At 45.1% G+C, this 26,320-nt stretch overlaps 1 protein-coding gene across 2 annotated transcripts in view; it reads right to left on the reverse strand.

The window, feature by feature from the left end:
- The window catches only part of DSCAML1 (DS cell adhesion molecule like 1), a 468,701-nt gene that overhangs the window by 113,514 nt on the left and 328,867 nt on the right, over positions 1 to 26,320 (reverse strand). For both annotated transcript variants that reach the window (XM_069224722.1, XM_069224723.1), the window contains exons 12-16: positions 22,244 to 22,443; positions 21,818 to 21,914; positions 21,463 to 21,591; positions 17,322 to 17,489; positions 14,596 to 14,666 (exon numbers count right to left, since the gene is read on the reverse strand). In XM_069224722.1, coding sequence (XP_069080823.1) covers positions 14,596 to 14,666; positions 17,322 to 17,489; positions 21,463 to 21,591; positions 21,818 to 21,914; positions 22,244 to 22,443 — 665 coding nt within the window. The remainder of the gene's footprint in view (positions 1 to 14,595; positions 14,667 to 17,321; positions 17,490 to 21,462; positions 21,592 to 21,817; positions 21,915 to 22,243; positions 22,444 to 26,320) is intronic.

Below are 26,320 nucleotides of genomic sequence, written 5' to 3' on the forward strand. Positions count from 1 at the left end.
CAAGTCTCACACATACGGGACAGGTACTACACAGGCAGCTAAAACATTAAAGAGGCAGTGAAACGAGCGAAAGGGCTGTTGGATGATCTCTGTAAACAGACATACATACAAGAAGTAGAAAACATCTAGAATAAAAGAGCCAAACCTCTTACCCTTAAATTCATATACTCAAATAATATGATGAGCCCTCCCCTACCTACTTCCACAGTGGCTTCCACATTTAGGACTGGGAAGCATCCAAGAGTACCACTGTTAACTGGTTGTACAGTCCCCAAGTTATGGGATCCCCACTTTTGGCGAGGCCATGTTTCTTACATCAACATTTATCATTGTTAAAATGTCAAGCCCAGGTTAAAAGTATGTATGGGGGAGCTATTAATAGCTTTTACTAGTGGCTCCCTAATACAAAGACTAACACAAGGAGGATTGCACAATAGACCCTTCTTATTTCCTTCAAAATACTATGCCGCTTAAATATATGCCCTGGGAGGTCAAGCGCCTTTTGCAGAACTAGAGGTATTTGTAGCTCACATTAAATACTACTTTAGTCCTAATGTACAAGATGGAAAAATACTCTCTTGAAAGCTTTACTCTGTCTCACTATTACCCTATACCTCTATCAATCTATCCAGTATCTGCACTCTCTGACTCATCCAAACCCATTCTACTACTATGATCTCCAAAATAACCCTCCTAGACTTGTCCCTCCTCTACCCCTCCTGACTGACTCCAAACCTCAGTTTACTACTATGACCCTTCAAATTACCCTACTGAATTCTCACTCATTTATCTAACTTGACTCATCCCAAACCTCATTTCACTACTATGATCTCCCTAATCCCTTTCTACAGACTCTTCCATCCTCCCACTCTCCTTTACTCATACCAAACTTCATCTTATTACTGTGATCTCCCAATCAACACTTCTGGATTCTCCCCTCCTCTATCCCTCCCCTATTCAATCCAGCTAAGACCCACATGTTCTCTGCTCAAATTAACTCATATCTTTCTATACTAATACTGTACTCTTATTTCCCTATACTAATCCACCACTTATTCTTTTGGGTTCTGCAGTAGAATGCTACTCACCGAAAAGCACTTTGACACCTCGTCAGGGGAAGTAAGCGCTATATAAATACAATTACAATTAAGTATTGTGAAATATTCCCTAGTTCAAAGGAATGCTATGAAACTACATTCAATATATCTTTTTTTTATTAGATGGAGCAATGCCAATGGACACCCTCTTTCTTCGCAGGACAGGTGCACCTGGGGCAGATAGGACAAGCTTTCCCTTTCAGAAGACAGTAACAGCCAAGGCAGCAACAGCACAAACGTTCCCTATCGAAAGACATATACAAATCAAGCATCAGCAGTGTAATCTTTGCTTCCTCACAAAGCAGGTACAGCACAGCAGTAGCATGTTTCTCTCTCTCTCTCTCTCTCTCTCTCTCACACACAGAGGGGCAGCAAGGGAAGTACTCCATTCCCTGAGGCTTGGCAAGCTTTCATCACTCTCAGAACATGTTCATGTATGGCATGAGTGACATATAGGTTACAGACAGATCTCTGGATTGAGTGCTTCACTCACTCAGATGAATATATAAGTAGAGTGAGTGAGTGAACATGCATGTTCTGACACCCTTCTCATTAAGTTGATACTGCACATCATCTTCTTGAAGGTTTGGTTATTGAGTGGGGACTTTCTATTTGTGTTAACTCTTTCCTTTTCCATGTATTGAGACATAGTTGTTACGTGGTAGGGCATTGTTATTTGGAGCAGCCCAATGTACCCTAAGTAACTATGTTCTAGACAGGCACACAGCTGGCACTATCTATGAAAAGGTTTCAAATGCACATGCACCAAGAGTACCATCCAGCTACAAAGCAGGTGGCAGTCCAAGGGCCTGGATGGAGTAGACAAACGGATGGTGCAGTTTAGAAAGACAGTTAGTTAGAATCGACAGGTTTCAATAAAATATTTTTTTTAAAAAATATTCTTCAGGTTTAAAAGTTGATGTACATTATTCAAAATTAAATGAATGGATAGACAAAACGTTTTGGCCAATACATGTTTCGCAATTAAGAAATCAATTACAATTATTCTGCTTTAGCGATGTTTGACAAATCTGCAGGAAACGTTTTTTAAATATAATTTCATCCATCTCGGTTCCTTCATGGAAAGTGTTGCGCTGATCTATCCAGCGGGGCCAAGAATAGGCAGGTTTCACAAAAGTGTGATTTTTCATGTCAATTCCCATAGGAACTCTTCTCTACAATAGAAAAAATGTCTGAACAGATTTATACCAATTTGGCAAAAAGTTAGAACTTTACCCAGAGAATGTGAGTTTTGTGATTTGTTGTTAATCTGTTGAGAAAATAGCTATTAAAGAGGAGCTCCGGCTGGTCATGAAGGGGTTACTGCTCAGAACAAGTTAGGTATATCTGACATATTGCTGTCCAGATATACTCTGGTTGGCCAACATAAAGGGGGCTAGTCAATCCTGATTGCCTGGCTACATCACAAACAATATGTTGTGGCAGCCATTATAGGACTCAAAGACATGGTCCCCATTTAAATGGATTGTACTGAATGACAGGTTTTGAGGGTCACAATAAAGGGCACACATGGAGGGTGATAAAAGATTTTGGTCATTAAGTACATAATTTGTTGGATCTAGATTAATTTTGGAATTCTGATACATTCTGTGGAGATTTTACCCTGTGGAATATACTAACCCCTTTTCTGGGATTTGATGAACTATGTATGAGGGAAACATGTTTTCTCTCATGAGTTTCTTATAGGTGTTATGGAAGGTGCTCCAGAAGCCAAACTGGGAGCACATTTTCTGTAAGATCACACTATATTCCTCAGCCATGTGAGAATAAAGTTCTGGTATTTTGAGTAAAATATGTACTTCTAACAGCAGCAGCCTGGCTGTTGATTCTCCAGTGTTCTACAGTAGTTTCACCAGGGTTTTGCTGAACAACTAGACCGTTAATGTTCTGTATTTACGACACAGAGGTGGAGTGCCATCTTGATGCAATCAAAGCTGTAAAACTCACTGATACTAAACTGCAGCTTCATCGTAGAGTTCTCATAAGCAAATAGAGCCCTAACATTCTGTATTTATGACAAAAGTGTGGCCCACCAGAATGCCGTCTTGATGGAATTAAATTTGTAAAACTGAAAGCATTTCTTACAGAGGAGACTGGAATAAAGGAACAGAATGAAGGTTTATTTTGTCTTAGAATTTATGGTTAGTGTTTTAGAATGCTAAAATGAGGATACATTTTCTACGAGTTCTGAAATACCTTCCCTATCCATGTCAGTAAGATATTCTGAAATACAGAGAAATGTGCACTTCCAACACCAGCAGCAGTATGTCATTTAACTCCCTACTGATTAACTGCAGCTTAACCACAGAGTTCTAATGAACCCATAGATAGCTAACACTCTCTATATGTGACAAACGTGTGTCCCACCTAAGAAAGATCTTGATGGAATCAAAGCTGTGAAATTGAAAGAAATTTCCGTTAGATTATACTGTAGTAAATTAACAAAATGAAAGGCTTTCTTTATACATTGAAATTATAGTTAGTGCTTTAGAAAACTAAAAAGAGGCCACATTATCTGAGTTCTCAAATATCCTCCTCCTCCATTTTAGTAAAACCTTCAGATGTGCAGAGTGAAATATGTACTTCTAACACCAGCAGCAGTCTGTCAGTTAACTATGTAGCAATCAACTGCAGCATCACCACAGAGTACTAATCAGCATCTAGTGTGCTAATTGTGTTCAAAACAAACGTGAGGCACTCCTGAACATCATTTTGTTGGAATAGGAGCTGCTGAATGTAAGACCTTTCGTCAAGAGGAGGCTGAAGTAAGTCAACATTGAGATGTTAATACAGGCATGAAACCAGAGGGTTTATAATGTGAGGGTAGTTGGCGAATTAAGTAATTTGTGGCATAATGTATGTTTAAAGTGGCTAAAGACAGTTAAAGATGGACGCCTGCATAATTTCAGCATCCCTTTCCCACAGCTGATTACTCAACAGGGGTGGTTCCTGTTGAGGGCTTTGGGGGTGGAGGCCCACTAGTCTTGGAGGAAGGAGAAGAAGACTGAAAGACTGGTCTGAGGCACTCCTACTGCCCAGTCTGTAAGTAGCAGTGCACCACAGCAATATACAAACAAACAATGCGCATGTGAGGTAGACAACTTCAATATCGCCCAAATCCTGCATGCGCAATGTGCGTCTGTGAGGCAGAGGTGAGGGCAGTCAGACGATGCCTAAAGCAACAGTTTGTCTAGGTCTTCTGTTGAGTAATCAGCTCACCTGGATCTGCTACACAGGTTGAGTATGTCCTTCCAGGATCCCGTCTCCTCCTCTGACTGGCTGACCCTTGATACTGTCAGTCTATGGGATTTTGGTGGGACTGAGTATTTCACATCTCCCTTCTTAACTGTTGCTAAAGCCTTTTGCCTCCTGGTCACCCTTCTCTCTCTAGCATTTGCAGCCCTCTGTCTTCTCACTCAGGCTGACTCATCGGCTTCTGACTCACATGCATCGGAGCTGGGAACATTTGGTGGCGTGTACCTGTGCTGGGCCTGTATGGCCCTTCTTCCGTCACCAGCTGAGAGACACCTCTCGGAGGAACGCCATTAGAGGTGTGAGCTGAAAGCGTGAGTATTGGTATCCTTTGAATCATCTGTCAAGTTGCCTGTTGGAAATGGACCTTCCTGCAGGGTCATCCCCAAACTTTTTGCCTTCCTCCGCCTGACCCTGTTTTTGTTGGGTTTAGGTCTCTGGGCACTTTACCACAGCTAAACAGTGTTAAAGTGCCTGTGCTGTCCCCTCTAAACATGGTATTACTTGGTTACACCTGTTTGACGTATTTAATTTACTTGCAAGTCCCTAGTAAAGTGCACTATATGTGCCCAGGGCATGTAAAATTAAATGCTATTAGTGGGCCTGCATCATTGATTGTGCCACCAACTACAGTAGCCCTTCAAACATGTCTCATGTCTGCCACTGCAGGAGTCTCAGTGTGCAGATTTAAACTGCCATTTCGACCTGGCAAGAATACACACTTGCCTGGCCCAAACCTTCCTTTTTATTACATGTAAGTCACCCCTAATGTGGGCCCTAGTTAGACAAGGGTAGGGTGTAGTGTATTTAAAAAGATGAACATGTACTTTTAAGCTTAACATGTCCAGATGATCAAAAACTCTCAAATTCTTTTTTTTCACTATTGCACGTCCTATCTGTCCCATAGGATTACATTGGGAATACCTTAAACCATCTTTTAAGTGTAATGTCCTAATGGGAAATAGTAGAAATATGGAATTTGGTGTCCCTGGACTCACAATTTAAAATCCCAATTTATGGTGAAATCGGATTTTAAATTGCTAAGTCTTAAAATGCCACTTTTAAAATGTTGGTATTTTCTTACTTTAACCATTCTGTGCCTCTGCCTGCCTTTGAATACATGTGTGGGCTGGGTGACAGCTGGCCTTTGTGCATTCCCTCTAGACAGTCACACCCAATGGGAGCTTAGCTGTGAGTTAGTGGGACTTAATGAGCCATTAACTGGCTTGATGGGAGGGTGGAACTTAGCACTGCCTCACTTATGCCTGAATAGACTTGCCCTGTCCACTAGCAATAGGGCTTAACAACCCTGTATTGCCACTCCAGCCAGCTTGGAGCCAGGGCAGGGGAGGGGAGGCATGGCATCGCTACATTTCAAAGGAAGGCCTGGAAGTTTTTCCCACCTTCCAGAACCAGGGCACCAAAGTATAAATATGGGACCCCAAATCCCACCAAATCAGATTCTACTGGCACCAAGTACACTCTGCCAGGAAGAAGGACTGCTGTGCTGCCAGGAGGGACTGCCACTCTGCAACTGCACTGATGTGTTGGCCTACTGCTGCTGCTGTAGGAGGGACTGCCACTTTGCTGTTTGCTCTGCTGTGTTAGCCTGCTGCTTCTGCCCTGCATTGAGATGGACTGGACTGGTCTCTTCATCCTTGCAACCAAGAATCTCCAAGAAGTAGCCCCCTGTTCTTCTGCAGTATCCGGGACATCAAAGACTGCTGCAACTCACCTGCTATAGCACCTGGACTCTGCCATCTGTGAGTCTACCCTGCAAAGTGGTGTCACCCCAGTCCTGGACCCTTGGAAGTGGGCCTAAGGTGCTCTGCCTTCTGAGGTTTTCATGATGACTGCCGCGAAGCAACACAAAGCCACACAAAGCAACACAGCGTAGACCGCGCACCAGGATTTAGGGTACTGTGTTCAGTGGGCCCAAGTGGGTCTCTGTAGCCAGCTCCCGCTCCATCACGGTCGGCCTGAACTTGTGACTTTGTCCCAGTCCAGCGTGACCAGATAACCACTGTTAACGCTTTGCGCTTCTATGCATTATTTTCACCTTATTCTTTAAAATGTTGTATCTCAGGATGTACTAATCATATTGTTGTCGATTTGATCTTGTTTAATCAGATAAATATGATCTATTTTTCTAAACTGGCGATGAGTCCTTTTGTGTTGCCTTTCATAGTGTTACTGTAATTAAGTGTTCCACAAATACTTTACACATTGGCTTCTAAGTTAAGCCTGCTTGCTCTATGCCAAGCTACCAAAGGGTGAGCACAGGATAATTTAGGATGTGTATCCGATTTACCCTGACTAGGATTGTGGTCCCTACTTCGACAGTGTAAATACCTCTGCCAACTAGAGACTTAATTTCTAACACTGCTTTAGAGGCCTCAGTCTCAGTCCAGCGTCATCTGCTTTCAGGGTTTAACATCACTCCTTATTCTCCACTCCGGCCCGTAGGCGCGGCCTAGTGCTGTATTGCTCCTTGGCTAGCACTAGGCCCACAGCTGGAAGCTGCTCAAGGCAACCGTGAGCCATAAACTGTAACTCACAAGTACCTGCCTGCACACTGGAAGAGGTAATTAGTCTGTGTCGAGTGAATGTGTCTTTAAATACATGTGTGTCAGAGTGCAATGCAAGCATGCAAGTGTGAATGTTAGTAATCATGAACAGGCCTACTGAATTGCTTATCTGATGGGAGCTTGTTGGTAGATAAGTTAAAATGCTTTTCTTTTAACATTTTCAATAATGTATGTTAAAGGAAAAACAAAAAATGTTCTCATGAGAGAATGGAGCAGTAAAAAGCACATTTCATGCCAATTGTACAAAACAATGTTCACTGGGAGAAGCCAAAGGAAGCCATGCTACGAAAGTTATTTACGTCCCTCCACTTAAAGAGTTCACCAGCCGCCTCTGTTACTCAGCCCTACCATCTATCTTCTCCATCACTTAACAGCTCCCTAATTTTAACATAGTAAGAATTTGATATATATATATGTATATATATATATATGTAAATTCACTGAAAAGAACAAAGATTAAAGTGATGATGTAGTTCGGTATGGTAGTAAGATTTTATCTTGCATTAAAAACACCCTAGAAATTCACTGAAAAAAACTAAGATTAAAGTGACGTCATATGTTGGTCTTATAATAATATCACTATCATTTTAAAACAACAATAAACCAAAATTCACCAATTATGCATTACTGAGCTAAATATAACTTGCTGCCCTGACATGCACTGCTTATGTTCACATATGACATGTTAAAGGACATAAATAATGACATCGTAAAGGACATCACTGATAACACCATAGTCATATACAACATAGAGTTACTGAGTTTACATATGTGGGTCCATACATGAAAAAATGGTAAGCTCTGGAGGCAAGCACAATTTATTGTGCATGTTACAAGTTTTGTTGTGCACGAGTGCTAGTATTACACCCTGTTCAACAAGATAAAGGTTTAGCGCACCTGATGTGGGTTGAAGAGGTATGTTTGAAAGTAGGCTGAGACTTAAAACCAAACGTGGTTCCAAAACATCTGTGAGAAAGACCAGCCCTTCTGTTCACAATAGATTATGCACTAATGGATATTTGGGCAATTGCCAATATTAAACAGTTGTAATGCATTTTATACATACATTTTATTTAGCAGGGATTTTACAAATGTAGATGTTTATTTTGTTTTTTAGAACTTTGTTAAAGATTATGAGCCATTGCAGAATATTAAGTAATATAGAATGTAGGTGAATCCTACTTAGAGGTGGTTGCCCTTATAATAGTGTTGTAAGCATAGCTGTAAAGTTGTATGCCATAATGCCCATCTTAGGAATGTGTGCAGTGCATTTTACTAAACTACAAAGCGTTGTCTATAGGACCTGGAAGAAAGTGCCTTTACAGTGACTGTTAGAAATGGGATTTCTGATTGGCTAGGGGAAGCACCGAAACCAGTTAGAACCCACCCACTCTAGTCAGGACAAGGGAGTTACACGTCCAAGATAACCCCTGCTCACCCCCTTGGTAGCTTGGCACGAGCAGTCAGGCCTAACCCGGAGGCAATGTGTAAAGCATCTGCACAACACACACAACACATGTGACGCAATATGTACACCACAAAGTAAACACAACACTGAGCTATGTAAAAATAAACTGTATTGCACAAAACATAATTAGACCAAACATTACATGTCAGAAATACCCTGCTACCTTAGCAGTTGTCAGAACGCTACACAGGTTACTAATACTCTGCAAGAATAAGCAGGAGTCACATTAGAACACATAAGTACTCAGGATTCTGCTACATAAGCAGTAGTCAGGAATCACATTATTACACAAACGCACTTGTTATAGAAATATCATAAATGCCCATATCAGGAACATTATAAAACATATGGCAAGTCATAAAGATATATTAGCATATTATGCCCATAAAAGGAACATCCACACACATATATATATATATATATATATATATATAGCACATCATAAAATAAGCAGGTTAACATACCACTCCCCAATGTTCATATTAGGATCATAGGAACAAATAGGTCCAAAAAAAGTACCTGTATTATGATGTAAAGGCACTAGTAGTGCCAAGAGGATCGATATAGGGGCGTCCTCAGCGTTTCTATGCGCAAAACGGGTTTTTTTTTTTGTAACAGGCCCCTCCTGGGGTCTGCGATCTCTGGGGTCCCCCTGGACCACAACTGGCCCTCCTGGGTGAGGGGGGAGGGTGGGCAGGGACCAGGCAAGCCCATACTAACAAGGAGCCAAACAGTAGGGGCCCAAACAACCGAAGTAGGACCTCACGGTGCAGTGAGCCTCCGGCGAGGCTTCCACCCCACCCGTGTCCTGCACACGGCAATTTGGGGCTCCGTTGGGGCAGGAGAAGCCTCCAATGAGGTTTCCTTCCCCCTGCTCATCCACACAGTAGCAAATGGGGCCTGGTACGGCGAGGAGCCTCCGATGAGGCTTTCTTCCCTGCCCAGCTTCTTCAGCTTTAGAAAGGCCCACCCGGGCGGCAGCGGTGAGCAGGCACCTGCTTGTGCGCGCTCGCTCCTTCCCTCACTTTGGTGGTGCCCCAGGGGCACAGGCCAGAGTGCGATTCCGATGAGCTCTCGGCTTCTCACTGATAAGTCGCCCGGGTCGCGGCCATGATCTCCAGATGTCGGCCCAGCACTTCCGAGCACAAAACAATAGGGAGGAAGCGCTTCCCAGCACAGAATGCCCGGGTTGCGGCAGTGATTTTGGGGATTCAAAAATGAGCTTCCCCAAGAGCAGGGCACCACAAGGGAAGCGCTTTAAACTGATTCAGCAGGCGCTATATGTAGGCATAGAAAAGCGCCCTCCAGGCACTTTGGGGAGATGAAGCACTCCTCGTGCTGGATGCAGTTGCAGGGGTCACGTCACCCTGCCTCTGGGGGACAAAGCAGCTGGATCACAGGTGGCAGGACCCAGCAGCAGGCCAGCACAAAGGGTTGCAGGCAGTTGGCAGTTCCTCCAAGTGACCAAACAGGTCACTGGTCAGCACAGCAGCAGCAGTCCATGGCTGTTCCTGCTGAGTCCCTCCAGCCTTCTGTCTTCAGTTCCAAAATGTCACCAAATAGTGGAGAAAAGTCCCCTGTACTTATACTCAGTTTTACAGTGCTTCACAAAGAGAGGGAGAGGAGGTTCCAACCAGTTACAACTGGTTCTGGGAGTGCCCCCTTCGCTCTTCCAGCACAGGCTCCAAACATCAGTGGGGGGTAAACGACTACTGTGTGAAGCCAGAGCACAGCCTTTACAAATGCAGGTGTGCCCGCCTCTCCCTTCTCTCAGCCCAGGAAGACTATTCAGTATGCAGATGCACCTCTGTGACACCTCCACCTTCCCTGTGTTCAGGCTGTCTGAAAAGTATGCACAAAGCCCATCTGTCACTCTGCCCAGACGTGGATTGGAGTCAAGCTGCAAAACACCAGTCATAAGCAGAGAGAAATGCTCACTTTCCAGAAGTGGTATTTCTGTAATGATGATAAAAAATCCACCTACACCAGTAAGCAGCATTTCTCACTACTGTTACAACCATACCAAACATGACTATACTACCCCTTAAAATCAGACAATAACCCCTACACATAAGGCAGGGCATTTCCAATGCAATCCTATAAAAAGGCAGAACTCCCAGCAGTGAGAAACCAAATAGGATGTTTGTCACTACCAGGACAGGCCACGCTACTAGGCACATGTCCTGTCTTCTACACACCTGGCACCCTGTCCATAGGGCTAGCTAGAGCCTACCTTAGGGGTGACTTGCATGTAACAAAAGGGGAGATCTGGACCTGGCAAGTAAATTTAGATGCCAGATCCCTGTGGCAGAAAACTGCGCACACAGGCCCTGTGCTAGCAGGCCTGAGACAGGTTTGAAAGGCTACTTCAGTGGGTGGCGCAAGCAGCACTACAGGCCCACTAGTAGCAATTAATTTACAGGCCCTAGGTATAGAGATACCACTGTACAAGGGACTTAAAGGTAAATTAAATATGCCAATTAGGTATAAGCCAATCATACTAAGTTTACAAGGGAGAGCACATGCACTTTAGCACTGATTAGCAGTGGTAAAGTGCCCAGAGTCATAATGTCAGCCAAAAAGGGTCAGAAAAATAAGGAGGAAAAGGCTAAAAGTTTGGGGAATGACCCTGTAAAAAGGGCCAGATCCGACAGTGATGTATATCTGTCAACCTTTCGACATAACATTGGAGCTCATGTGAAGTATTTAACAGGGTAATGCCATTAATGTAAATTGAAAATTGTCCCCAATTGTAGTGTGTTGAATTACTTTAAAGCCATAAACCCCATAGGACTGTGTCAATCATTGTTCAGTGTCATCAACAATGTCACTTAATATGTCATGAGTGATGTAAAATGTGAGATCATATACAGCGCACTACGGTGGCTTAAGTTCTAGTTAGCTTTGTGAATTATAACTAGTAAATTTCATTTTTTTTTGTTTTAAAACAATAGTACTTATTATTACAAGCCCTAGATATAACATCACTTTAACCTTTGATTTTTTTCAGAGAATTTCTAGGAGTTTTTTTATATAAAGGAAATCCTATTACCATACCTAATTATAGTGTCACTTTAACCTTTGCTTTTTACAGTGATTTTCTAGGAGTGTTTTAACATAAAGTAAGATCCTATAATCATACCTTACTATAACTTCTCTTTCATTTGTTTTTGTCTTTTAATTTCTGGGTTTTTCTTATTTTCACTCAGCTCCCTCTCACTGAGCATAGGTTTTGACTGTGCACAGTAGGGAGTTGGACGCAGGGCCTAGCCTGTGGCTAGGCCCAGCACTTAACCCCCGCGAGGGCCCACCATGCACAGCCAGGCCCTGCACCCAACCCCTATGGCAACCTCCCCGAGGGCCCACCATGCACAGCTAGGCCCTGCACCCAACCCCAATGGCCACTAACCACCTGTTGCTGGCCAGCACTCCCCCAGTCATGTAACCCTCAATGGACACGCATGCTAGATTTTACTTTTTCTTCTTTTCATTTTTGTTTTGAAACCATGGGACTGTGTAAGTATCACTTTTGAACACTTGCACAGTTCCACAGTACTCCCATGGGTCCCTGGAAGGGCCCCTCCGATTCTGCAGATCTGCACCGTAGAGCTTGCGTGGCCCAACCTGAGAAATGTGTTTTGTTTTGGCCCATCAGAATCCTTTATTTTTAAAATCTGCAATACCAAGGGAATACTGATGTACTTCTGCTGTAGAAAACTTCTAGAAATCACTACATTTTGTAGCTTAGGTTCTAGAAAGTGGTTTAACAGATATACACGGTTACAAAAAAGCATGCTTTCTGAGGAAAGGTCTAGCTTTCTGCCAAATTTGGTGTAATACTGTTCAGCTGGTTTTTCATTATCACTTCCGAAAATTCCTATGGGAAACTGCACATGAACAACATGTTTAGGAGGCCTCCTTTTTTCTTGCCTCCCGCTTTACAGATCACCCCGAAACTTTCCAGGAAGAAGCTGAGGTGGATCAACTTTTTTTTTTGCAAAGTTTCATGAAGATTTGTCAAATGGCGACACAGTTATTAGCAAAATTAGAATGGAAACTCTGACCTAACCATAACTATATACTCAATCCTGTGCATCAATGTGCCACACTGCATGACCAACCCCCACCACATACTATACGTAAAGTGCAGTAATTCATTTGTAACAAAATAAGTGCCAGGGCCCTGGCCACTGCAGCTTGTACCATCCATTGGCCCTGCAATAACAGTACCAACACAACTACTAACCATCACCCTCCTACAAGTGTGACAATTCCGACCATTCCAGGGCACCAAAGCTATAAAAGGGCAGCAGGTGTTAGTTATTTTTAATGTAGACAGAATTAATAGACAACTGTTGTTGTGCTCATCTCTAAATTAGGCAAACAAAGCCACCATGTGGTGGACCGTTAAGTGATGGCGCCGAGCACCGGCTCAAATTAAGCACTGCGAAAATGAATCATAGTGATGTATATTGCGCGCTGATGAAATCCGAGGTCTAGAAGGGTGGGAGTATTGTATGTCAGTACCAGTCAGGAAAATGTTTTAAGTCTGTTGCCATAGGACAGTTTGATCTCCATTTTATATGCTGCAAAAGGGAAGCGAGTTTCGAGTCTTGAGATCATTTTGTGAGGAAGTGTGCCCCCGAGCCCCTGCGTTCCACACGAGCCCCGCAGTAAGTAGGTCAGACACAAGGGATCTCATTTCCCCTAATGCAGCGATACTGCGGATACCAACACACAGTTCCCGAAGAACGAACAATGCAACACCGAGTGAGACTCATTCGCCTTATTTACCTCTTTCTTCTATAAATCTGGAACGTAATGCAGGCAGCTGCACAGAGTGGCCCACACTCTTCCGGGGCTGCCTATTCTGTCCAAGATCTATGAATACCTGTAACACATGGGAGTGTCACCAAATTGGATAGGAGTGGGTGCCATTATTTGTCGTTACATCACTGATCCAAGTAACGTATCCTGCTGAGGAATCCGTCCCCAGTGCCCAGTCTGGGTTCTCCACGTGTGCAGACAGACGCTCGCACAATATCCAATGAGACGTGCTGCATAATAACTCTCAAGCTAGAGACACCTAAAGAGGAGTTTCGCGAGCATGACAAGTGCGCGATATTTCCCCGCAGACACCGTGCCAAGGCGCGCTAACAGGACAAGCCCCAAGTGCACGTATAAATCCAGCCGGCGCGCCTCGAGAGCGCGGCCGGATCAATGAGACTGATTGCAAATGTATCTTATAAAGTCAGAGTGATGTATCGTGCCAGAGAGCTCTGAAGCGGCGGAGCCCTCGCCGGGGCAGGACTCCTCATTAATCCGGCCTCCGGCGGCGATTAACACCCCCGGGCCCCCAACATATCGGCATGTTGTTCCCTCCCACAGACCTGGCATTATATGGCTTTTATCTTTCATTATGCGGGGGCAGGGAAAAAAATGTAAGTGTGACTCTAATTGGTATAGATTTTTACTTGACCGAGATTGCAGCAAAGTGCTTCGATTTCCGACCAGATAAGTGTTCACAGCACAATATATATTCAGCATTATGTCACAACACTCCTGCTATCTGTAACGGAATAACCAGCCTGGAGTTCGGGCTGGAATAATAGATATCAATTACCGCCGCCCCTCAGTGTGGCGCAACTCAAAATGACCAAAACCGCAGAATGAGAGGAGTTTCCTGTATCTTATTCTTACAGATATGCAGTGTGAGTGACCTTCCGCTGAACAGGGGGTCCTAAAGTGTTTTGGGGCCCCTGGAGGGTTAGAGCCTGCCCTCACGCGCAGCAGGGGCTGCCGGGACCTACGCTCCCGCAGTTATGGGCCCAAGCCACGGGCTGCATGAAGAGGGCCCGGGGTAATTAGCAGATTTCATTGGCCAGCGCCGAGGACAAATCCACACCTAGATCCCAAGAGTGGTCTTGTGGCCTGCGACCCCACTGTCGTGCACTCAGCCACATGCCGCTTCGAGCGCGGTTAGATCCTACAAAACAGTCCATATCTCGCCACCTAGGAGTTTTGCCATCCCACTCCAGGAACTCTCCCGGGGCCTGGGGAGTCCAAGCTAGGTCTAGAGGGGCCGGCTCCATACCACATTTTCAAAATCATGACTGAGTCTCATTCGCAATAACTCGATGTGAATGTTGCATTCTCATGCGGTTCTTACCTTCCACGTCACCTGGATACTCTGAGATGTCACTGGCACCAAGGTCACATCCATGGGGGGCCCGTCAGGGGCTGGGGAAGAGAGGAGGAAAAGTGCATTCGCGTGTGTTCTTGCAAGTGGCAAAAAGCAAGAGCAAAAGATGAAGCTGGCACTGACAACAGGAAAAAAGTGACATGCCTAACACACTCAGGCTAAATTCACTGCCTCTTGGTGCAAGTCTTGGGCGTGCCATCACCTGCCCCCACATTAGAGAGTTACACAACTTCTTTCCCACTTAGGGTCATTCCACAAAGCACCGAATAATTTTCTTAATGCTCTAATTGGTGAGCAGGATTTATAGGTTTGTGAGGCTGCGCATACATCTGTGAGCACGTGAGTACATGTGAAGGTGGGAGCGTCCGTGAGTTTATTTTTGATAGTGATGGTAGTGATGAGGCTGTGAAAGTATCTGTGAGTATGAGAACATCAGGGAGGGTGTCAGAGGATTATTGACAATCCAAGTATCTGCCAGGGTGTAAGTATCTATGAGTGTGTGTGAGTATTATCATAATATGTGTACTGACAGTGTTATTTCCACCAACCAGGAGGAAATGTCTCTACTGAATGTGGGATATCAAGCGGGATCCGTGAAAAAAGCTGTGGTGGAAGTGAAGGTGATCTAAAATTACCCAGGTAAGTTCCTAGTTTATTATAACTAGGATAGGGTGAGGTAGATAAAAACAGCTAGGGTGTGACGTGATGGGAACAGATTACGTGTCCCTCACATCCAAAGGTCGACATGTTTCAGCCTACTTGCGCCCAAGAGGATCGTTGGCTTTCTTCGGAACCAATCTAGTTATAGATCCCAATTATCCCAGGGAGGATATTACCTTCTGGACTCTTCTGTAATCAAGTATATTGACTTAATGGAACCAAAGTGAATTGGAGATAGGTCCTTTAAGAGGACTTGGCACTGGCACATTTCTGGAAGATTTTGAGGGACAACTCACCGTTTCCCTTATTCCCACGGCATCGTCATCCTAGCTGTTTTTATCCACCCTATCCTATCCCAGTTATAATAAATTAGGAGCCTACCTGGATTACAGAGATAATTTTAGATCACCTTCACTTTCACCACACCTTTTTCACGGATCCCACTTGGTCTCCAACTTTCAGTGGAGATATTTCCTCCTGGTTGGCAGAAATGAGACCCAATGATGATGCTATCGGCTACGAGTACATTAGAAGAAGAATGTACCACTGGTAGAAAAATAACTAGCGAGAGTACCTAAGCAGAAGGGCAATCCTGGTGAATGGTGTCCAAGTGGTATCACTCTCACAGATATTTAAAGACGTTAAAACTGGAAGCTAAGTGGAAGCCCAACACCTATCGGTCTCCCTCTTCCTTGTTGTTTTGTGTGGTTTGACAGCATCCATGAATATGTGAGAATCAACAAGGATGTGTGAGTTTGAAGGAGAGAGCATCAATGACGGAATGAGTATCCATTAGCATCTGAGTGTAAGTGTGTGAATATATGTGAGAGTGCGTGCCTATCAGTGACAACGTTTTGGGGAGGGCATCTGTGAGGTTTGAGACTACTGGTGTTTGCATAAATATCTGTGAGGGAGTGGCAGTATCTGTGATAGTGTGAGTATTTCCCAAGGTGTGGCAGTATCAGTAAGTTTGTGAAAGCATCAGTCATATCATGGGAATCGGTATCTCTGGAGGTGTGTCTCAGTGATAGTATGTGTGAGGATATCAGTGACAGAACAAGTATTAGAGTAGCAATGAAAGTGTAATTATCTGTGAGGTTGTGAGTGTCTGTGAGACTGCATCTGTGATAGCGTGACATAAGGGTGAGGCTATGAGTATCAGTGTGGAGTATCTTTAAGGGTTATGAGACTCACCTTTATAGTATGAATATTTAGAAGTTGTGAAGATAGCCCTGTTTGTGTTCCAGTGACAGTCCCCTAGCGCGTGTCCAAGACATCCTCCTCAGGTCCACGAGTGGGCCGCTGGCTGCCCTCTCGCCCCCGAAGCCACAGACCAGAATCCAGTTCCAGAAAGCAGATCAGCCGGAGGCCGCACTCCAGACCCAGGAGCTCCAGACCACGCCTCAGCCTCGGGGGCCACCCCAGCTACAGGATCTAACTCCACTCAAAACTACACTCCGGGCCCAGGAGGAACACACTGGCGTCAGCAGGCGCCCTCTGGTCAAAGCTCCCCCCTCCAGACCTAGGAACCACAGGCTCAAACCCAGTTTCAGGAGGCACACTCCTGTAGAAGGCAACACTCCAGTTCAAGAAGTCTCGGGCTGCACTTCAGCTACAAGGACAGGAAGGCACTCTCCAGCACCACGCTTCACCTCGAGGCCAACAGGCTATGGTGCATGTGAAACGCACCGCCTGCTGGGCACAAGTGTTCTAGTTCAACAATGCAAAATTGCTTATTGCCCGTCCATGGCAACCTACGTCAGCATGCACCCAGTCCCTGCTTATTTCAGACAGAGCACCACCTGTTAACTTGTGGCATGAGGCCTAGAGCCTGTGACATAGCAGACTGGGCACAAGCAAACCATGTTTTGTAGGACAACAATGTGCCAGGGTCGCTTACGTAATATGTCAGATGTGGTTCTCTGTAGGATAGGTTGACTGTGGCAGGGTGAGCATGCCTCACTTAAACTGGCCTATGGATACCAAGGCACCAACAGACAGGAGAGGTGTGTCGAGCTTATTGGGTACCTCACCTGCTTCCTCGGTACTGATGGTCACCTCCTTACTGGGTCCGCTCTGTCCAATCTTGTTGAAGGAATACATGCGGATGCTGTACACCAGGGCCGGGTGCAGGTCCACGATGTTCGCCTGATTGATGGTTGGAGAGACATTACGGGTGGCCTGTTTGAAATCCCAGGAATCTACAAAGAGAGATTGCATGAGGTTGAGAACAGGGCAGGTACCAGGCAAAATATTCACAGGAGTCAAGATGGCAGAGACACAGTCTTGAGACTCTGTCACGAGGGCAGGGAGGGGGATTAAGTGGGAGTGGGGGCTCCGTATAAAATTCATGGCAGTATGTTGGGGTATACAACAGTGGGTAATGTCTGGAGGAAGATACGGTCACCAGGGTAGGAACAAAGGGCCATCTTCCATTTATTCAGCTTCATATTGTTTGCATATTGCATTCCACATCCCAATACTCTATGTCGAAGCTCACCACTATTACCCGATTTCTTCTTGTACATTATATCAAGTTGAAACTGTCAAGTATCAATAATCTGACTTATTCTTGTATTCATTTATGGAAATCTTGTGTCCCCTCACCCAGCTTCTTCTCGGATTGTGAGACGTACAACACATTAGGTTCATGGGAAACACTTACCTAATTTGTTCTGTTGATGATGCAGTTGTACGTGGCATAACCTAGCACAGTCTTGTACTTGATTTGGGGTTGTAGGTGTTTACCCTTACTAAATTAAATGTTTTTTTGCGTGATGTCGGGTTCATGGATACTACTTAACGTACAGTTCTTCTACTTGTCACTAGAATGGTGGGTGATATTGCCTAATTTGTACTTGTACGCAATGCTGTGACCCTAGGTACCATTACTTGGCGTGTTCTTGAATTTGCTGTCAAGTTCATTGACACAATTACTTACCAGGTTCTTGTAACCGACCTTGAGATTGCAAGTATCACATCTTGATTTCATTTTGTACTCCGCAATGGGAATAAAAGGCCATTAGATGATTTGTTATTGCACTTGACATTGACTTCATTGGCACTATTTCCTAACATATTTTTATAATTGACTTGTTCATTGTCTTAAATGTTACCTTATTTATAACCATTGCCTATGTCGAGATCTCATGTGCCATTAACCAATGTTCTTGTTTTTGATGCGTTACACAGGCACTATTATCTAGCTTGTACCAGACATTGAGATCTGGGATGCCTTATCCAACTTGTTCTTGTACTGGACATTGAGATCTCAAGTGCCTTGTCTAACTTGTTCTAATAATACTCGACACTGAGATCTAGAGTGCTATTGTATAACTTGTTCCTGTACTGAATACTGCAATCTAGAGTGTCAATGTCTAACTTGTGCTCAAATTCAATATTGAGATCTCGGGCAACATTAAAGGGAAAACATTTTCACTCGACATAGAGTTCAAGGGCACTATTTCTTACCATTGACAATGCGAGGAATATTGTTTAGCTTGTGCTTCCACTCAATGTTGTGATCATGATCACCATGGCCCAACTGGTTCTTGTTGTTAAGTTAAACTATGTGGTTATGATTAGTCAAATTGTTCTTGTGACCAAGGTCACAAGAACAAGTTGACTAATCAGTACTTGGCTCGTACTGTAAAGCAAAAATCGTAGCCCCATCATCTAACTTATGACTATACTCAATGTGAGGAAACTATATGGTGTGATTGTGCACTCACCCTGTAATACACTGACCATCCCCCCATTAGGTCCAGTAAGAAATGTCTGTAAAATTCTCCTCTCAACCCTTGGTAGCTGTGGCACTGAGCAGCAAGGCTTACACAGAGGAACAAGTTATAAGCATTTAAACAGCACCAAAACAGCTGAAGAAATTGACACAACATTCCAGAAATCCGACACCAATTTATAAAAACAGAGTATTTTTTATAAGAATTTAGACACTACAATGAAAAAGATCCAGTTAAGGGTTCAGGAACTATTTATTTTACAAGAAATAATAAATTAAAACAATTTTTACTCCACAATGAGCAAGCCTTGGCAAAGCCAACAAATTGGACACTTGAAAACCTTTTCAGAGAAAACTTAGGTGTCAATGCGCTTGGTTAGAAGTACTTGTGGCAACCAACTCCGGCAGGGGACCAGTCATGGGGGCCACTCAGGTCAGGCCGCTCAGGAACAGTTACCTTCCCATAAAAGCAGTTCTTCAGCAGTTCTAGGTACTTTATCCGTGTTGCAGTGGATTCCTATGGAGTGGTCCTGATGCAAGGGATAAAGGATGCTGAAGATGCTCCAAGGGTGCTTTGGATGCAATGTGGTTGACAGGGGTCTTCCTGCAGGGATTCCTTGGTCCACAAAGATAGTGAGGCAGTCTTGGTTGTGGGGTTGACGTCCTTAAGAAGTTCTCTCCGATCTGGCTGAAGTCCAGTCGTCACTGGACTACCAGTCACCCATTGTTGTGGTCACAGGCCAATCCTTCCTGGGTCTATAACTTCTCTGCTCAGGATCCCAGCAATTCTTCAAAAGTACTCCTTGGTTCAGTAAACATGGGTGCAACTCTGTGTGTCGGGTCTTGGTCCTTGGTGCTCCAGTGGCAGGAACTTGAATTTGAGCTACCAACTTGCCTCAGCAGGCTTTTTCAGCTGTCATGTCCCTGTGCTGCAAACCGGAGGGCAGTCATCTGGCCCCTGAAGATCCTTGATGTGAATGTGCTTTGGAGACAGCTTCTCCCTGAGCAGGACATGGCAGGCACAGTCCCTGCTCTCCGCTAGCCACCAGGTGAAGCAGGTGCAGTCTTCTCTTTGCTTTTCCCTCAGTGCAGAAGGGCAGTCCCCCTTCTAAGTCGGTTGAGTCCTGATGGCTGGGTGCCAGGGCTGCCCCCTTTATAATTAGAAAGTGCCTTCAGGGCAGGATGCAGTTGGTAGCCAATTGACTGCCAGATTTAGTTCACTCTCACATGGAGACTACTTTGTGTGGAGAGTGACATGGCTATCTCAGAATGCACTACTATGCCCATTTCAAGATGGCTAGACCCCGGTCTCGATGTTCAGATCTTACTAGCCTACCCCGGGTGTGGCTACCTCAGGGCTACATGCCTCTGGGGAAACATGTTTGGCAACTGTTTTCCACTTTGTGCTTCCCTGCCAGCCTGTCTAACTCAACAATGGGGCAGCCCATCCCCCTGGTGTTACACATCTGCTCTTCATAGGTGGCTTCCCCTTTGAAGCCTGTCCTTTGGGGCTAACACACAAGTGGGTTCCTTCAGCAGAGAGGTAACACCTCCCTGGCCTGCAATCCTGCATTGTTTTTCTTCCTGCAAGTTTTTGGCATGTCTCTCCATGAGGGCAAAAAGTAGTCTCCTGGAATAGGCTCCACTTTTGCCTGGGAAGGCTATAAATTCAGCAAAGTTGCAGCTTTGCTAACAATCCCACTGCAACAAGTTACATTCATTTAGACTTCAGATACAAGCCGGGCTAAATGTTACAAGTTGTTTGATAACTTGGAGTGCCTGCTTTGGCCGCACCGTTCAGAAGTTTGCACAGCTGAGGGGTCAGTGTGCAACCCTGTACTCGCCAATTGGGCGACCAAGTTTTTCTACAATAACAATGACAGTTTTGTAGGTTTTACTGTCAGTACATTCAAAGTACACATCCTGCCTGTGTCATACATTGCACCTTGCCCTTAGTACTTGGTAGGCCTGCCAGAGTGGTGACTTACACACATGTAAAGGGAAAGTGGTGGCTTTGCCATTGTTTTCAATGGCAAATTGGGGCTTGCAGGACTTGTTTTAGTTGAGGAACTTCCAAGGTGGCACAAAAGCGCTGCACGCCATGGTGTACCCCTCTAAGCTACATGTCCTGGGTACCATGTACTAGGGACTTACAGGTAAGTTGGCCGTTTCCAATTGGGTACAGGCAATTCGGCATACTGTTTAAGGCAGGGCACTGGCACAGGTCTGGTGAGCAAGTGTCAGTGCAATTTCAAAGTTGAAAAACCAGCAGCATCAGACGAAAAAACAGAGGGTGACCATACAAAAAGAGGCATTCCTTTCACTCAACATTAAAGTGATAGACACAGTCTTCTATTTAACATAAAATCCTTCAAAGTCCTCTAACAAACAAGGCATGTTCTCAATCTCAAGAGTAAGCTGGGAGGCACCATTACCTGACTTGTTCTTGTACTCAATGTCAAAGCCGGTGATTATACTGTTGCCGTCAAACCGCTGGGTCCAGCGAAGATTCATGCTTCGTGCTTTCACCTCACGGATCTCTAGTTCTGGAGGGTCAGGGGGTTCTGTAACAGAAAAGGGGGGAAGAAAAGGATACACATAAACAACACCCTTTGTCCTGGAAAACGGTTCACTTCTGGAGAGGAAGATTCTGGAGTCTCATTCGTACCTCACTGCCATTAAGCATGCATGTTCTTGGAGGACAATATATGTGGACCTTCCCTTGTATCCCAGACTCTTCTCTCTCTTTGTACCTTGGGATGTGTGCATTACTAGAAAAGCTGACCTTACCTTGAACGGTCAGCTGGATCAGTCCACGGTCCTCGCCGTATGAGTTGATTGCATGGCATGAGAAAAACACAGAGTCTCCCCGGTCCGCTGGCTTTAACTGGACACAAGAAAAAGGCAGGGATTTATGGCTTATTATAATGGACATGCTCTCATTCCTCTCAGTTTTATTAACAATGTTTATCTAACATTAAATTTATCTGGATCTCATTGCCACAGTTTTTAGTTACCATTGGGTTACTCCACATTATATGGCATGTAGTCCACCAGGTGGACATTTCAAACCTTAGCTCTGCACCGGGGTTTGGGTGCCCTATCTGTGGGAGGCACAGAAGGCCGTCATTATTTTCTCTTGTTCATGTCACTGACAAGCATTCCATTACACCACAAGTTCTCATCAACCCTAGGTTGTGATTGGAAGCTCCTCACCTTTAGCGTCGAGATGACCTCATCACTGTTGTCCTTGGTGAAGATGGCATATCTCATGTTGCGGTCTGGGTCAATGACTGTGTCACCCTTTTCCCAGCGGATGATAATAGGGCGCTCTCCCCGTGCTGTACAGTTCAGTTCCTTCGTCTGGCCTTTAATGGCGATAGTAGTATTGGGATGGGAGGTGATCATGGCTGGAACTGAAGGGCACAAAATACAAAGTGAAGTAATCCAAACAGTGCTTGACAACCATAGCACCAAAACACTGGCTCAACTCAGATGATGGTAAATAGCATTCAAAGATACCACCTCATCCAACCCATACATGGTACAGTCATGGAAGAGGGTGTTGTCCAACTCATGCTGTGTTCACTAAACAGTTGTTCCAAGTCAAACTACCAACTGGCAATGGTGATACAAGTTCCTCCCACCCATACAGAGCATACCTGTTAGAGTTATATTATCACCCCCAATTATTTAGTGTTAGCCAACAAGCTCATCCCAAACATATGGAGCAGTCCAAGAAGAGCTATATAAATCTCCCAAATACGTAGTGTTTACCATCCTCAGTTGGGAAAGGCTCATCCAGACCATACAGGGGCCAACAGCCCTGTGCAGTGTGCACAGCCGTCAGGAGAGATCAGTGCATACAACCCATGGTGTTTACCAGCCGTGTCACGCACCTGTTTCTTCAACTTATAAATTTCCAACCAACAATGCAGAGACAGGCTTATCTAGGCCACTGTCACGCTCCTTGGCAGGGACGGGATTGTCCCACCCACACAGAGTTTGCCAGGCGTGCCAGGTGCAACTCGGCCAACCCATGAAATCTTTAAATTTATCAGTCATGGCGAGGAGCCGATCCTCATCAAATTCCTATAGTGTTCAAAAGCTCTTCCAAGAAACGGAATATTTACTGCACCCACTGGCGCTTCCCTAGTACCTGACATGGCACAGAGAAGTAAGAGGCTGGCAAACCTGGCGTGAGAGAGGATATGGGCAACTATCTACCTCCTCTCTCTAAGCTTCTCAAGTGTGACACAAAGGGGATGCTCCAGGTGGTTCTGCGTAGTAAGGAGGGTCAGTGAGCACATCCAAGGGTTAGCATACATGCTCCCTAAGTGTCTATATATCCACAAAAGGTATGCAGTTCCTGTACAGACTAAGGGAGAGGAAAGAGCAAAGCAGTAGGTCGGTAAGGGGTGACCAAGCAGATCAGGAGGATCTGATTGATCAGAAGCTTGAGCCCTCACACACAGGTGTTCATCATCGGACAGCTCCTTGGTGGACCGGCGCTGCATTGCGCAATAGGCCCAGGGTGGCGGAGAAGGGTAAGTCACCGGACTATTACTGTGCAGGGCGCCTTCGATTCCGCAGCTAGCGCGGTCCTTTGCCTGCACCTAAAAGGCAGAACTTTTACTTAAATAGGGTTGGATTATGTGTACTTAGCCGTTTAAGGTATTTCCTGCACCATACGCGTGATTTTTTGATTAGGTACTTTATTGAACACTACACCTGCAAAACCAATCATTTGTAGATTCGTTTTAGATTTGTCCCTGATGAATTGCCAAGATCTATAGTGAATATTAAAGACAAAAAACATGTTGACCCGTTTTCACCACTGTTTGAGCGGTAAAGAATCATTGCCTTCAGTACAACTACATTTTGTTTTTACTCATGTCAAGAGCATCTGCTTATTACAAACGTAAAAGGTTCCTCTTACTTGTTTTTAAACCATGTAATCACCAATCTACACACACTGCACCTCTACAGACACTTCATAACTGCTTCTTATCTTCAAAAGATCTCAGACAAAGAGCCCCCTCTAGGGGCCAGCCCAAGGAGGAGCTGCCCGATGATGACGCATGACACCCATCTGTGTGTGCGAGGGCTCTAGCTTCCGATCAATCAAATCCCCCCACTCTGCTTGGTCAGACCTTACCGACCTACTGCTTTACTCTTCCTATCCTTTCGTCTGTACAGTTCTGTGTAGCTGTCACAGCTGAGGGAGCAGAGAATGCTGAGATCAGGAGAAAGGTGCAGAGGGGTCACTGGGGTTCCGTAATGGAAGATAGGGGGTTTGCAGGTAAGCACTAAGGTACATTAGCAGAGCTGTATGTGGCAGGGGTGTAACACAGGCCCTTTCAGCCCCTACAGCGATGGGTGTCCCCCAACTCTTCAGGGGCCCCACAACTGTTCAGAGGGCCCCAATCAGCCCATGGCCAATGGATGTAAGTGAGATATGGAAGACCCTCTTCATATCCTGCGATAGTGGGAAAGGAGGCATCTTTCTGCGTTATGCCACTGGCATGCTGGTGTTAGGGTACTTGAACAGCGGTGTGAGGGTTCCTTTGCTGGATTAGCAAGGGCTGCTGCCTGTCACAGTTGAGGTCCATTGACACATCTGCATTTGGAACCAGACGATTTAAGAATGATTAGATGAATCTGCTGTCGAGCACTACTGCCTGTGATGCATTTTGGGAGCTGTAGTTCTAGATAACTCTGGAGCTGTCGTGTGGATTTCAGACCAGGGCCGTAAAAGCCAGCCCTGCTCCACGCAGACAGCACCCGTGGAGTTACCCGGTAAGAGAGACGCAGACTCCTCGGATACTTGCCCTGAAAAGCAGACCAGAGGCGAGAGGCGCTTTGTTCAGTGCGAGCACTCGTGGCCACACGGACTTGAGCGCTCCGAGGTGTGCACAGGCATAATTCACAGGCAAACGTTTGCCAATTTCCATGGTAGAGACGTGGATAGAATACAAAGCGAAGACGGAACGCCGCTTTGTCTTTTTCCACATTACACGTCAAGAGAGACCAGAATCATGTCAAAGCGTAGGGTTAAGGTTTCCTCAGCCGTGAGTAGCTGAGGCTTTGTGGCGCCGAGAGACACACCGCATTCGGCAGGGTAGCAATGATGCACTGCCTTGGGCCCTAGTTAAATTAAGGAAAGCATGCCCCCCGCCTGACACTGACTTGTAAAAGAAAACTGTTTGGAGTGTTGTGGGTTCCCCACACCTCGGGGCTCCGGTTCCACTGCCCCAACTTCAGTAGTGATAGCTAGAACACCGTCGGAGTGGGAGCAACATAGAACTGGCTATGAAGGGTACTTGTCCGTTTTGGGCTCGCCAACGCAGCTCTCCTCCTTTCCAGAAGAGGCGCAGGTGTAGTTTAGTTTGCCATTCGTGTTTGGCGAGGGCTCGTTGAGAAGGAACCCTCATCTGCAAAACAGAATTGTGTTGTAGGGAGCAGACGCTAGAGGGCACCCACCATTTTCTACGCATTTGTGGAACTCGCCTCCAAACCTCCATTTTGCTCGCAATGTCATTTCCTATTAGATTAGTGTTTTGGTGTTTTTAAACCAATAAAGCAGGCGCAGCAACGAAGTGTTACCTACCAATCCGGACTACAGGTTGTTTGTACACGTTATGTTTATTGAATTATGGGTATTTGTAAATCACACTATACAGAGGTAGCCTCTGGTCAGCGTCTTGGACAAAACCAAATGTGGTGCTCCTTCCACCGGTCATTGGTGTATTGAGAAAATATGAGGGTGTGGGACAGATGTGGGGATGTGTGAAAGGAGGGCAACGAGAAGACCAACCAGACAGAATGTGGGCACGGGTGGCAGTGCATAAACAACTGTCTTTGCAGCCGTTCAGAGAGAGACTGCTACGGGCACCTTCCTGGGCCACAGCTGAAGGCTGGTCCTGGCTCTGTCAATCATAAGTTAGAGAGTCTTGGCGCTGTAATTGTAGTAACGAAGAGCTGAACACTATAGAAGAGGTGACCTAAACGGTGAAAAGCCAAATTTTGAGTTGTTTCCGAAATTTCAAAAAGTCTAGGTTCGAACCGATGTGAAAAGGGAGAGCTTTCCAGTGGAGCTCAAAACCTGAAAAGATCTTCCACCCAGCTTGGGATCTTATAGTTCAGAATTACAAGGGTGAGCAAAAAAAGATGATCTAAGCTGACATACTGGTGAATATTCCTTCAATTATCATTGAAGAAAGAATGAACTAGAGCCTAGAATACTATATGCATTACACAGGAAACTTTAAACGAAACCTGCTGTTTACTGGC

Source organism: Pleurodeles waltl, chromosome 3_1 (assembly GCF_031143425.1).
Source record: "Pleurodeles waltl isolate 20211129_DDA chromosome 3_1, aPleWal1.hap1.20221129, whole genome shotgun sequence".
Classification (NCBI taxonomy): Eukaryota; Metazoa; Chordata; class Amphibia; order Caudata; family Salamandridae; genus Pleurodeles; species Pleurodeles waltl.